The following is a 14,478-nucleotide window of genomic DNA, read 5'->3' as shown; positions in this document are numbered from 1 at the left end:
ACTCATTGAACTAGAGACAAATTTTTAGTACAGTACCACTGGAAGCAGACAACTGCTTCCTCTAGCCTGCTGCCCTTTTAGCTCCAGGCTAGCACTTTTTCTTTTCCAAGTGATCTTAATTCTACAAACGTAAGGAAACTGTGAAACCAGAGGACACACTGGGATAGATTATGTATGGAAGAATGCTCTCAATGTTGAAAATGACATAAGAGTAAGAAGTATGACTACCATTTGTTGTCAGTTTGGGGTTTGATCCATCTGTGAAATGCTTTTGAAAATTGTGTCCTCATTTGGAGTTGTTAACAACCAATCCAAATCTTGGTAACATGTGATGTCAATCTTGATATAAAAATAAACACCTCCCTTGAAATTTTTCTCAACCATGATAAGAATAAGCGTATTTTCTTCCTTATTTGCCAAGCTTATGATCTCCATCCCTGGAATTTTTTTCTAGTATAAGCAATTATGCTTATGGATGCAAAGCAACTCACATTCTTTTCATCTTTCTTTCTTTAATATTATTGAAAAGCATCCTTAACAGTGCTAAATAAACCATACAGTAGGTACATTTGATCACTTAAAATAAAATGGAATAGTATATTAGGTCTCCAGAGACTCCATATTGTTCAACAGGCTCCTTCGATAGGCCTTGGCTACTGTTCTCTATTGCACAGTTTCTGTGAAGTGGCTCAGTTACCAGGGCCAGTGAGAAGGTTCTGGCAGATTTAACTACATTCAAATTCCTTGTTCTGGAAATCCTGTATGGAAGCTAGAAACCAAGAACTTCAGTCTCATCCTGAATAATGAGTTAAGGTTCAACAGGTACAGATGGTGTTTTGTGCTTCTTATTCACTAGGCAGTAGATGCTATTGGTGAGTTCAGGAGAAAGTTGATTGCTGAGGCTGATGTGATCTTATTCTCATTACCTTGATAATGGGTTTTAGTTCCAATTTTGATTTATCCTTCCCCCATTTCCCAAATATGAGTTGGTTTTATGGTAATTAACCCCTGTAATGGCCAGCCTAGGTCAGTGCAGGTGGGACAATATAGTAAGAGCATGTGGAGGTGAAGTTATTTGTTGGTATTAAATATGAAGTTTAAATACATGTATACATACATACATATGTATATTCAAAGAGTGGTAGCACTATAATCTGATATTAAACATAGTTTTATGATGTGACATTTATTTTACAAAGCAAAATAATTAAAAATTATGCTAGTCAAGCTTTTGTTTAATGGAGATCAGTTTATGTTTGGCATTTTAATTATACAGCTATATTAATTAGCCTATTTTATTACTTGTGGTTTAACATTATTAGATTTAGGTTGTGATCTCTAATGATCATTTGCCTCTGACTTGTTAACTAGCATATTATCATTAAAGTAAATTTTAGAATTATATTGTCACTGTAGTTAGTTATTATCTCATAAGTAATATAAACAAGTAGAACTTGTGCCAGATGGTGGAATAAACTCTCTTATCACAATTCATTTTGCAATGTCAAATGTTACATAGATTCTAAATACTAGAAATACCATGTCTTGTAATTGTGAAAGATGTACAAAACTAGATCTATTTCCCCATAATCATGAAGGATACGTAACTAAATGTTTATTGTAGTGAAAAGTGTGGTTAGCAAAATGACGAACTATTTATAAGATATTTAAGTGTACTGTTAAAAGTGTAAATTGTAAAATGTACAGTCACAAAATATCAGGCTTTAAATCTCCTTGGCTTGTGAAAGGAACTACAATTAGATGTGTCTAGGATCACAGGAAATTACTTAAAGTATATTCAGGCTATCAGGGTTGATCTGATATTTCAGAGAGATAATATTTTTGAGGCTCTGTTAAAAAACATTTTCAAAATTACATGGCTCAGAAGATTTTCCTTGCCTTTGTGGCCTTGCCAAGATGTTGTTACTTTATCTGTAGCAATTATCTAGGCTGACTGAGCACTCCAGGTTACATATTTTTTCAAACTGTAAACTGTTTTTTAATAACACAGAGAAATTTATTGGTCTCCTTTACAGTATCATAAATGTTAAGCCAATGCATAGCCCAGCCCACCTACACCTAATAAAGACATACAGATTTTAAGCAGGCAAAGAACATCTTAATTTTTAACCAGCTGTAGGTTTTTGTGTCTTTTTTAAAGAGACTCTTCTGCAGAAATGACTAAGCAACAATCAGGAAAAGTATCTATCTTTCCCTAGATTTTTAGAATAACTTGATAAGCAGCCAAATATGTATGAGTACTGCTTTTGAACTTCAGTCGGTGATCACTGCTTGGGCAGAGCCAAACTCCATGACCCTGGTGGACTTGTTAGCATTATTTTTGGAGTGTTAATTGATGCCAGGCCTAGAATATGAAAGCAGCAAGCAAAGGCACCTTAATTGCAGGTGAACCAAGTTTCTAGAATCTGTTTAACATGCATATTCTACCTTGTTTTATAGTTAATTACTAACATCTCCTGCCACCTCAATCATAGTTGTTCTCTTCTAGGGGTCAGTACTTGAGTGTTATTCATCTTCGGGGCCCCAAAACCCTTAATCTTGTTTCTTGTACAGATGAGGAGTTCAGTAAATGCTGAGGCAAAAATCCATGTCTGGAACTGTAAACCACGACCTTTGAATATGATTAGAGGCCCTCTTGAGCTCAGTCAGTGCTAAGCCAATGCTGTGTCAATTATTATTATTATTTCAGTTTTGGTTTGGTTTGCTTTTTTGTTTTGTTTTGTTTTTGAGACAGTATCTCATTCTGTTGCCCAGGCTAGAGTACAGTGGTGCGATCTCTGCTCACTGCAACCTCCACATCCTGGGTTCAAGCGATTCTCCTGCCTCAGTTTCCCGAGTAGCTGGGATTACAGGTATCTGCCACCATGACTGGCTAATTTTTGTATTTTTAGTAGAGATGGGGTTTCACCATGTTGGCCAGGCTGGTCTCAAACTCCTGACTTCAAGTAATCCACCTGCCTCAGCCTCCCAAAATGCTGGGATTACAAGTATTAGCCACCATGCCCAGCCAGTATAGATTATTATTATATTTAATCTGAAGTAAAAACAAAATACCCATAGATAAATTTTTTAAACTACTATTCACATTACAAGATACTTCAACTTGGAAGAGTAAAGCTATGGACATATAGAAATGTTAGAAGGAAACCATTCCCCCTCTCAGTACTTTCTAAAGAAAACTATCTTCAAAACCAGCAGTATCAACTTTCCACCATCTGATGTCGTCTTTCCCAAGGGATGAGAAAGGCACAGGCCCCAGGGGTTAATAGTAGGAAGATGCTATTTCTTCTCTTGGATGATGATTTTTCAGAAAATGGGAAACAAACATATAAGGTGGGAATTCTTCTGAAGATGTGCTTTCTAGGGCCTTGGCCCAGAGTTGGTGAGGTCGGTGTGTACATGTAAATTTCAAAATCTCAGACTTGTCTTTGCATGTTTGGTCTGACTTTGGCTATGCTCAACCAACTCATAAGAAAGCAAATATACTCTGTAGGAGCAACATCTAATTTCAGTAAGAAAGACTAATTACAGTGAATTAAAATCTTTATTTAATCTTCCTACAGTTCTCCTTTTAATGTGTCCTGTAATTGCAAACCTTTAGTCTGTTAATCTCTGATTCATTAGTGGGCTTCTTAAGTGTTTATTGAGGAACATGTGTAATAGTCAGGTAATTATTAATAATCTTTGTTCATGTCACATTAACAGAAATCTCTGCAGGGAGTTTCATTAGGCTCATCACCACTTATTATCAGTACACAACTTTTACTAGCAGTCTCCCACCTCTAGAAAGGATGGAATTGGGGCCGTTAGAATACAAAAGGCAAGGTCTATTCTCTCTTATGGCTAGCAAACTCAAATAGTAAGTCTGTGTGCTGCTCTCCCTCAAATCAAATTGTCCCATTTTACTGCTGAGGAAAAAGGTAGAGGGATTAAATCACAAATCTCACCACTGTGAGTCAGTGGCAGCACTGGAATTATAACTGGTGGCTCCCAGTCTGGGTCTCAGTTCCTCAAAGTGCTTCACCTCCTTTGACATAAAGGTGGAATTGTTATGTAGCCTAGTACAGTGTGGCATAAATTGCCAGTGAAGGGGGAAAAGTGGCACTTTGTGCTGGCATTGGTGGTAAGTGCTCTGCATTTTCATCCTAAACAAAAACAAACCTTCTTATCTTTTTTTTTTTTTTTTTTGATCGCTGAAATTCCTATAAGAGAGGACACATTTTGATGGATGGCACATTAAAGTAAAAGTCGCAATAAGGATCAATGATGGATGTGAATGTGCTTCTAAAAGCAGAGCTGAATGGGAGAAGGCAGAAGAGAGCACAGGAACACTACTGAACTAGGAAGTGATCCAGGGATGATGCCAGAAATGCTCTTTACCCATCTCACTGATTTGCTTAGGGATTGGTGGCAGTGCCAAATGGGTGGCTCAGAATGGCTTCCCACTGCCAGTCTCCATCCATTCCCTCTCCCAAAGCACCCCAAATAACCATATGATCTAACTAAAAAGCAGAGTGTGTGCTATGCAAGTGTAACTTCAGGACAAATCTTATCATCTACCCCAATCCAACCCTTTGCAATTCAGTTACTGCATATTCACATAAAGATAGGAATATATACGTTATATTAGGTTGCTGCAAAAGTAATCGTGGTTTTGGACATTAAAAGATCGTATGTTAGGCACCATTAAAAGTAATGGCCAAAACCATGATTCCTTTTGCACCAAATATATAATATATGTATATATATATATATATATATATACACACACACACACACACACACACACACACACAAACTGTATATGCAAATATATAGTGTATAGTATACAAATATATTTCTACAGCCTCCACTCCCCAGAATAGACTCATTCAATATTTGTTAAGAAGATGGTAGATGTAAAATTACTTTGGAAATAAAGGCACTACATAAATTTGAGATTTTAGAATTTTCAAACACCCTTGTCTTAAGACTTTTAGCAGCAAAGCCATTTTATTTCTTGCAGATATGTCTTTCTTTGGCCATATCTTCAGAGTATTCAGACAAGCGGTAGTGGTATATCTATGCTGAGACTGAGTCACAGACTAGTTTAAAATTGAATATCACTGAGCACACAACAAAGACAGTGTGAAATGCTGCAGTCATGATTCTCAGCTAATTTAGAAAAAAAAAGTTTTAATTAGTGCAAACGTTTTTTTTCTTTAAAAAGTATGCTTGTACATTTGTGTGTGAACATTGAGAAACCCTTCCTTACCCTGGTGGCTACCACAGTAACTTAGTATTTGTGGCTAGTGAATGGCAAGGCCTGTTTCCTCCCATTTGTTAAGTGAGTGCAGTCCTTTGCCTACAGGAACAACGGCTCCTTTGCAATGTAGCCCAGAGTTTGAGCCACACTCCTTCCTCTTGTGTGTGATTCTGATCAGATGTTAGGCACAAAATATGTCCCAAGTGTTACTTCATTGTCCACTCTGTCAGTGTGGCAGCAAGTTTCCATTCTAATAAAAGAAGTTACTTAGATGGATATTCCAGATGTATCTAAACTGCTTTTATTAGGACAATGGAGAGATCCAACCCTTTCTTCTAAATGCAATCAAGAATGGTGTGGCTTTGCCTTTGTAATTTTACAAGGGGTTGTATTACGTAACTGGAAAATTGTCTCCCTGAGAATAGAGAGAATTTGTTAGCAGAAAATGCAGCTTGGAACATGCTGATGTAAAGCTTCAATCCAAGAGAGAAACCTTTTAAGTTGCTGAAATGTAGAGCAGAGGAAGAAGGAAATTGCTGTTTTACATGATTGACCAAAATGCACTGTAATTATATCAACTTGAAACAGATTCCTGAGAAAAACTGATAACTCTGTGATCAGAATAAGTCATGTGTAGTGGAATGGAATACTGCAACCAAATACTGCAAGTACTTTCTCCGCAAAGTGTAGACATGATATATGTGAGATGCACGGTAGAAGAGACAATTGTCCTTAACTTATCCTGTATAATGGGGCCTCCCGCTGCTTTAGCATAGTTAAGAATGGAAGGGAAGCTTTACTGGGGCATTAGTAGTTACCATGCCTGCCCATCCTTTTGCATTGCTCATCCAACTCAGTTTATGGACTCTGCTCCTGTAATGTTATTTTGATGTTGCTGCTCCTGGTTGTAATTAACTCAGCATCACTCATCAGTCAGCTCCTAAATGAAGCACACCTCAAAGATTTCATGGACTTCCCTTCCTTGTTGCCTGTTCTAAAATCTGTGGGTAAAGTTTAATTACAGATATGTAACCCAAAGATATTCTTTCTTTATTCCCCCCCTTCCAATGACTCTGCAAAGCACTATTTCCCACCCATAAATAGTTGATCATCCCCAATAAGAGTGGTGCTAGTTTCAATACAGTAAAACTCGCTGGCTAGCATCTGATACTCTGAGACACTTTTTCTAAACAATAGTTTTTGTGTATGGTAATCATTTGTTTGCACATCTCCTTCACCTTACTGAAAGCTTCTACAAGGCAGGGCTTTGCCTTATTTCTTTGTAAGCCCCCAAATGGTAGAGTGTATAATACACAGTTGTGTTCAAGAACTCTTATTAACTCAATGAATAATAGATTGGAAATAATTATCTCTTGGGTTCTGAAAAGAGAAAACAAAATTGCAACTAGTAAGCAAAATGTCTAGAGTTGTGAAATCATCATACTCTGTCTTCACGTTTGCACAAGCTATCAGAAAACCCACCTGGGAATAACCTGGGAATGCAGACATCATAGGCAAAGCTGAGGTCTCTAACCCCGGCAGGGAAGGAAAGGGTAAGGTTGAATGTCTAGGCATAGCATGTGCTTGCCTGGCCCATCTGCTGACTTGTTCACAGACCCATCTGGAACCAGGGCTACACAATGGTGCAGTGGCCATCCTGAGGTAGCTGGAGTGCTGAGGGGAGCAGCACAAAAGGTCAAGTACTTTATACTGGGCTTTGACTTTAGCTCCTACATACCTTCTACCAAACCACTTCAAGTCTCCATGCACCCTGAGTAACCAAGTGCATGCAGCAAGCAGAGTACTATAACATTTTCCCTAAGGAAACCCAGGGTAGGAGGCTGTGGTGTTCGCTTCCCCATTTAAAAGGACAGCTTTCCCTCACTGGCCATTGTTCTTGTCATTTCCCCACCTGGAATGCTTCCCCCTGGTTTACTCTCTGACTCCCACAAGGACCAGCTGAAATCCTTCTTTCCTGAAACCCTTCCTGACCCTCTGCAGAAAGCAGTAATTGCTCCCCTCGTGAACACCTGGACAACCCAGTGCCGATGCTACTTCATATTCCGCATATTTCCTCTTATATAGTTATTTGTTTCTTATATTTCTTTCTTGTGCTTCTTGAGGTTGAAGGTAATACCCTGGATTTTTGTAAAACCTGTAGCATCTTAAATCATATGGCACACATTAAGAAAATAATTGGTGATTTGGGAAAATGCATCTAGAAAGGAATTTGCTGAGGTAAATGAACTTAATGAAAGCTTATTACAGATATTATGAGGCATCTATGCTTATATGATACTTTCATAATATATAAAACTATTTTGAATAATTTTTTTAAAAGAACAGTTAGAGAAGAGTACTGGTTTTACAAACAAGATGTAAGGAAGGGTTTTATACTCAGCAATGAATATAGGTTACAAATATGCAAATACAGAAATGAATATTCTTATTTGAACTAGAGCCAAAGTTGTATTTTAGAAATTGCTCTGTATGTTTCAAAGTTATTTGTTGTCTAGGGTCAGTGGCTCATGCCTGTAACCCCAGCACTTTGAGTGACCGAGGCGGGAGGATTGCTTGAGCCCAGAAGTTCCAGACCAGCCTGGGCAAGAAGAGGAGACCCGCATCTACAAGAAAATTGTAAAAATTAGCCAGGCGTGTTGGTACATGCCTGTAGTCCCAGCTCCGAAGGCTGAGGTGGGAAGATCCCTTGAGCTTGAGCCCAGGAGTTCAAAGATGCTATAAGCTGTGATCGTACCACTGCACTCCACCCTGGGAACAGAGCAAGACTCTGTCACAAAAAAAAAAAAAAAAAAAAAAAAAAGGAGAATATGTTAAATGTGTCATTTTTAAAAATTAAGGAGAAAATGACTACCCAACAAGCTTGCCCCTTTCATTATATTTCTGCTCTCTTTATTTATACTCTAGCATCATTATTTCTTACCCAAACCATTGTAGCTCCTTCCTAATTGTTCTTCCTGCCATACCCCCATTCTAATCCATCCAGTCTGTCAATAGATATTCATTTACAGATTTGTATTGCAAAGAACTCTGCTAGAAGATTGAACTCCCTCTTCTCTGAACAGTACTCTCTTGCACAAACATATGTAGCAACTTTCTACTTTACCAAACCAAATGTAATTCCAGCCTTGCTTTGCTTTTCAGTATTATCCCACACTCACTCTGGCCATATGCCCAACTGCTTCAGTCAAAGCAGTACTTTCATTCTTCTGTCTGATATGTGTCAGTTTGCAGCATAATGCCCTGAGGCCTAGAATTATAAAATATATTATTCTTAGAAGTAGACGTTGTGGCCATATCATCAAGCCAATGATCTACAAAAATCATTTTGAACTAAATAACATCAGAAGTGTTTTTGAAAAGCTATTTTTAAAAACCAGGTAAAATTTTGGTGATAACTGTGGAGGGAATTCCCTCCCACAGAAGGAAGAAGAGCCCTAACTTACAACAGGAACAATAAAGTAAAGCACAAGGAATAGGCAGGCTAAAGAACCCAAAGAATAGAGAACAGCTCAGGTATGGGAGAAATGGGAGTACTTGTCATAAGCCTCTTTAAGACAAACTCCAGAGCAAATACAAAACAAAAAGATAAGCCCTTGTACTGTAAACTGCCACATTTGGAGTGCTAAGAGTTCGGAGATGCATGATCATATGCAAAAAGAAGAAAAAAGAATTTAACTTTCAAAAATGAGATGCATGTTTATTGAGCTCTAAGTATATACAGGGCACTGTGCTTCTGTGAAAGTCGAGATAGCCTGAACTACCCAGAATGATCAACCTTGTTCTATCATGGAGTAGTGATAGTAAACTGTAGAGTAATACAACCTCAATATACAACCCCAACTCTTGCTTTAAGTGCAGACCCCTGCCTGCCAGAATGAATTCCAAATTTACTATCAGGATCAAAGTTAGGCCCTATTACCTACTCTGTATTTTCTTTTATTTCACTTTGAGTTCTGGGGTACATGTGCAGAACATACAGGTTTGTTGCATAGGTATACATGTGCCATGGTGGTTTGCTGCACCTATCAACCCATCATCTAGGTTTTAGGCTCCATATGCATTAGATATTTTTCCTAATGCTCTCCTGCCCCTTGCCCCTTCAGCCCCCGACAGGCCCCTGTGTGTGATGTTCCCCCTCCTGTATCCATGTGTTCTCATTGCTCAGCTCTCACTTATTAGTGAGAACATGAGGTGTTTGGTTTTCTGTTTCTGTGTTAGTTTGCTGAGAATGATGGCTTCCAGCTTCATCCATGTCCCTGCAAAAGACATGAACTCATTCTTTTTTATTGCTGCATAGTATTCCATGGTATATATGTACTACATTTTCTTTATCCAGTCTATCATCATGGGCATTTGGGTTGGTTCCAAGTCTTTGCTATTGTAAATAGTGCTGCAGTAAACATACATGTGCATGTATCTTTATAGTAGAATGATTTATAATTTTCGGGGCATATACCCCAGTAATGGGATTGCTGGGTCAAATGGTATTTCTAGTTCTAGATTCTTGAGGAATCACCACACTGTCTTCCACAATGGTTGAACTAATTTACACTCCTGCCAACAATGTAAAAGCCTTCCTATTTCTCCACATCCTCTCTAGCATCTGTTGTTTCCTGAGTTTTTAATAATTGCCATTCTACCTGGTGTGAAATGGTATCTCATTGTGGTTTTGATTTGCAGTTCTCTAATGACCAGTGATGATGAGCTTTTTTTCATGTTTGTTGGCCACATAAATGTCTTCTTTTGATAAGTGTCTGTTCATATCCTTTGCCCACTTTTTGATGGGGTTGTTTTTTTCTTGTAAATTTGTTTACGTTTCTAGTGGATTCTGAACCTTTGTACTAAATTGTCATCAAGGAATTCTCATTAAGATAAGAAATACCACCACTGGCTTGTTTCATATGCATCTTCAGATTTCTGAATTCTACATTAAAACAATCCACGATATCTGTGTATGCTTTTCACAAAAGGAAAAAGCATAAATGCCTCAGGGCAAATCTGCCTGGTTAAGAAATAGATGAAAATTTTTTTATAGATTTCATTAAAGTACAGAGAAATATAATTTTATGGCTATAAAAATAAGATAAAGATTGTTTAAGGCTAATAAATGAATAAAATTCATACCAAAGCAGAATATTCTAGATTAATCTGAAAAGCTGAGCTTCTAAGACTTTGAAAAATGAGAAAAGCCATTTGGCAAAATATTTAACTTGGATTTTTTTGGTTTAATTTTGCTTCTAGGTTTCAGATTCAGAGATGTGCAACTGATCCAAACAGTTATAAAAGCTTGGGAGACAGTTTTCGAATGATTTTCCAAGTGGAAGGGTATGTATATTCTTCATATAGTCACATTTTAATGTGTTTTTACTTAATATGTCTTCTCATTTTGAATGGTTTATTTTCCTAGTCTTAATAGGGGCAAAATACTTAAAAGGGTACCTTTCTACTTTGTCATGTTTTTCCTAATGATGTGATTGAAAACTGCATATATATATATATATATATACATATACACATATACACATACATACACACATACATATAATGGTAACTACCACAAGAATATATTAATAACTAGTTTAATGACTAGAGGATAATTCTTAATTTATGCCACTAGGGCTTTTTAAAGTTTCTATGACTGGGGCTAACTAAACTCAACAGTTCTTTATTTTGGTACTAAAATATAATGTCCAAATTCATTCCCCACTCACACTCTAGTTTATCAACATGCAAATAAAACAGATCTGTATCAAAAACTAATGCATCAAGGCTGGGAGCAGTGGCTGACACCTGTAGTTCCAGCTACTTGGGAGGCTGAGGTGGGAGGATTACTAGAGCCCAAGAGGAGGAGGTTGCAGTGAGTTAGGATTGCACCACTGCACTCCAGCCTGGACGACAGCAAGACTATCTTTAAAAAAAAATTGATACATCCAATTTATTACCTTATCTATTAAATGGTCAGATAAATTAGAATATTTGTTTACATAGGCTAAAATTATCTTCAATGTGTAGATTCAGTTAAAAACTGTATCCAATATAAGTTTTCAAAGAATATTATATTTGCTTTTGGAAGCTGATTTTATAAGAAAATTGGTTGAAAATAAAAATCTTTCAAAAATGTAACAATAATAATAACTAGTGTATATTTAGCTTCTATTATGTAGTAGGGATTTTCCTTACAACTTTATGATGTAGGTTCTGTTGGGTTCCATTTCAGTTAAACAGATAAACAAACCAAAACTCAGAGAAGTCAATAAGTTTCACATTTCAGGTGAGTAATGGAGCTGGGATTCAAATCTAGGTCTGCTTGACCCTAAAGCCCATGCTCTTAACTGCTGTAGATCACTACCTCCCTTGCCAGATTACACTATAAATACTATTCTGTCAATTATTTATTTCAGTTAAACTTATACTATGGATATCTTTCCATGCCAATATATTCTCTTTAACAACATAGTAATTTATTTATCTATATGCTGCAATTTATGAAATTAAACTCTATGGTAGACCTGTAGGTTGTTTCCAAATTCTTGCTATTGCAAACAATAGTGCAATAAATATTGTTATACTATCTTTGCACATTTGTGTGTTCATGTATTTATATATTTTAATATATAGTATATATTGATATATTTGTGTATTATATATTTTCATAACTTTTTTGTTTTTATGGTTTTAATATATTAATTCAATAAAGTACATTGCTAGCTATGGACTTACAGGATCAAATGATTATGCATGTTTTATATGAGAGATGTTGAAAAATTACCTTCCAAAAAGTATGTACTGATTTCATGGTTTCAAACTCCTAATCTCAAGTGATCTACCCACCTCAGCCACCCAAAGTGCTGGGATTACCAGGCATGAGCCACCACGCTCAGCCAATGCTGCCTTTTTCACATATTAAACTTCTACATATTCACCCTCTAATTTTCTATTTTGATTGTCCATTTCCTATTCTGTCTTATTCATTCATCTATCTCTAGCTATACCAGTGTCATACTGTTTTAATTATTTTAGAATAATTTATCTTCAGAATATTTGGTAAATATATAAAAATATACTTCATGGTATGAAGTTCAAACTTCTTATCATGGTGTGCAGAGCTTTCCTGGTATGGTCCTTCTTCATACTCAGATCTGCTCTAGGAATAGCAGATGGTTTGCGGCCTGGTCTCTCACTTTCTCAGGGCTTTTCCATGCTTTTCCCTATTCCTGGAGGACCCTATCCCCAACCCTCCCCTACAAACTATCCTTCTTCATTTAAAAATGACTTCATGTTTTATCCTCCCTGACTCTCTTTTCTATATCATATGCTAAATTATTTCCCCACTCTTTTCTTTCTCTACAAATGATATATAAAATATAGCATGCACTATCCTGTTTATGAAGCTCATTTTCTGTCTATCTCCCCTTTCCCACCAAAGAATATATTTCCTAAGGATCATGTCCCAATTAGCTCTGCATTCCTTATACTTGTGTTTGGCACTGCGTAGAGACACTCAGTAAGTACGCTAAACAAATGAACAAAAGTCATCACACCAACATCATAATGATGCAAAATGAAACAGAGACAATAATCCTTCTATAGACTACCCTCTCTGAAGTTATGATAATGATCTTGATGTTTGATTAAATATTTTGAGGTCACCTAGTGACAAAAGTCAACAAGTTCCTCCAGCTATTACTCTGGTAATGTAGTACTTAAATGCCCTACACTGATAACGTAAACCTTTATATTATGATAAGAAAGTTAAGGAAATCATAGCGTATTATGTAGCCAATGAAAGTATCCTTTTCCTGTACAACAGTAATGTCAACATTACTGCGATCTGTGAGCTGTAACAGATATCTCTGAATTGGATATGGCAGTTCCTTAGCCAAGCTCTTCAATTCGTGTGTGTTTTAGGAAGAATTTGATGTCTCTGCTTCTGCTTTGATATCAAATAATATAACAAACATACAGTATGTGTGGTCCCTGCATAGTAAAATTGGCCTTTTTCTATACTGTATGTATAATTGCTTCTAGAGCAAATTGCCATTCTTCCTGTGATGCCTTTAGATCTGGACATGTTGTTAGCCAAAAGCCAGAGCGCTCTAGTCTTAAAGATGGAAATATTTGTAAAAATACAAAATAAAAAGCTCCCTGATATTTTTTATACAGAGCAAGAGCATTTCATAGCCTTGGGTTAAATGAAAGAAAAAAAAACAAAACAAAAGAGAAAGAAAAGAAAAAAGCCTTTTAACACATGCTGTGTTAATTTTTTTCCTCCTAGTCAAATAAGTTCCTTTTGACTTTCTTATTAAGTTTTTACAGTCGCTCATTTTCAAGATGTTGTGTTTTTCACTCAGGTGCATAGAGGCCAGTTTGGCCTGTGGCCTGCAGGGAGGATAGCACTCATCAATTTTGACTACTGACATAGGAGAATTCACCTCTCCTGGATTTTCCTATTTCCTCCAAGTTAAAGGTTTCGAGAGCTCGTCATTTACTGTCATTTAAAAACATTAAAGTCTGTTAATACACTTAAAATCTGCACAGATCTCCCATTTCCCTAGTGTAAGAAAGTGAGATGGTTATCTCCACCATTCTTAGAGATGCAATTCCTCACCTCTCTACTCAAAATTCACTTGCTTTCAAGAGACAGTAGCTAAACCCCATGAATCCAAATCTCTTCGCTATTTCTAACATTCTTTTTCTCCTTAAAAAGCATAGATACATTGTACTTTTTATTAAAACTTTTTTAATAAAAAGCATGTCTTATGAAACACAGCTTTACAAAAGTGAAGTTAAAGCTTACAAAGACAGGCATTCCAAATTCCAAGTAAGGAATTCTATTATATGGAATCCTCATACTTAGCTAATTTTTACCAAATAGGCTGTTTCTCTAATACAGAAGAGAGAACTCATAGAAAATGAAGACATTAGAGAAATATTACTGTTGAGAGTACCTTCATCATCACCACAATTTTTCATCTGCGGTGGCTCACGCCTGTAATCCCAGCACTTTGGGAGGCCAAGGCAGGTGAATCATGAGGTCAAGAGATCGAGACCATCCTGGTCAACATGGTGAAGCCCCGTCTCTACTAAAAATACAAAAAATTAGCTGGGCATGGTGGTGCGTGCCTGTAATCCCAGCTACTCAGGAGGCTGAGGCAGGAGAATTGCCTGAACCCAGGAGGCGGAGGTTGCAG

At 36.8% G+C, this 14,478-nt stretch overlaps 1 protein-coding gene across 5 annotated transcripts in view; it reads left to right on the top strand.

Moving 5' to 3' along the window:
- SLC25A21 (solute carrier family 25 member 21) overlaps nt 1-14,478 on the top strand; it is a 512,809-nt gene that overhangs the window by 369,541 nt on the left and 128,790 nt on the right. For all 5 annotated transcript variants that reach the window (XM_017530843.2, XM_037739374.1, XM_037739376.1 and 2 more), the window contains one exon: nt 10,529-10,612. In XM_017530843.2, coding sequence (XP_017386332.1) covers nt 10,529-10,612 — 84 coding nt within the window. The remainder of the gene's footprint in view (nt 1-10,528; nt 10,613-14,478) is intronic.

The sequence above is a fragment of the Cebus imitator genome, unplaced genomic scaffold, assembly GCF_001604975.1.
Source record: "Cebus imitator isolate Cc_AM_T3 unplaced genomic scaffold, Cebus_imitator-1.0 Scaffold69, whole genome shotgun sequence".
In the NCBI taxonomy this organism is placed as follows: domain Eukaryota; kingdom Metazoa; phylum Chordata; class Mammalia; order Primates; family Cebidae; genus Cebus; species Cebus imitator.
The sequence above is the reverse complement of the archived record's forward strand: the minus strand, read 5'-3'. Positions and strand labels throughout refer to the sequence as shown.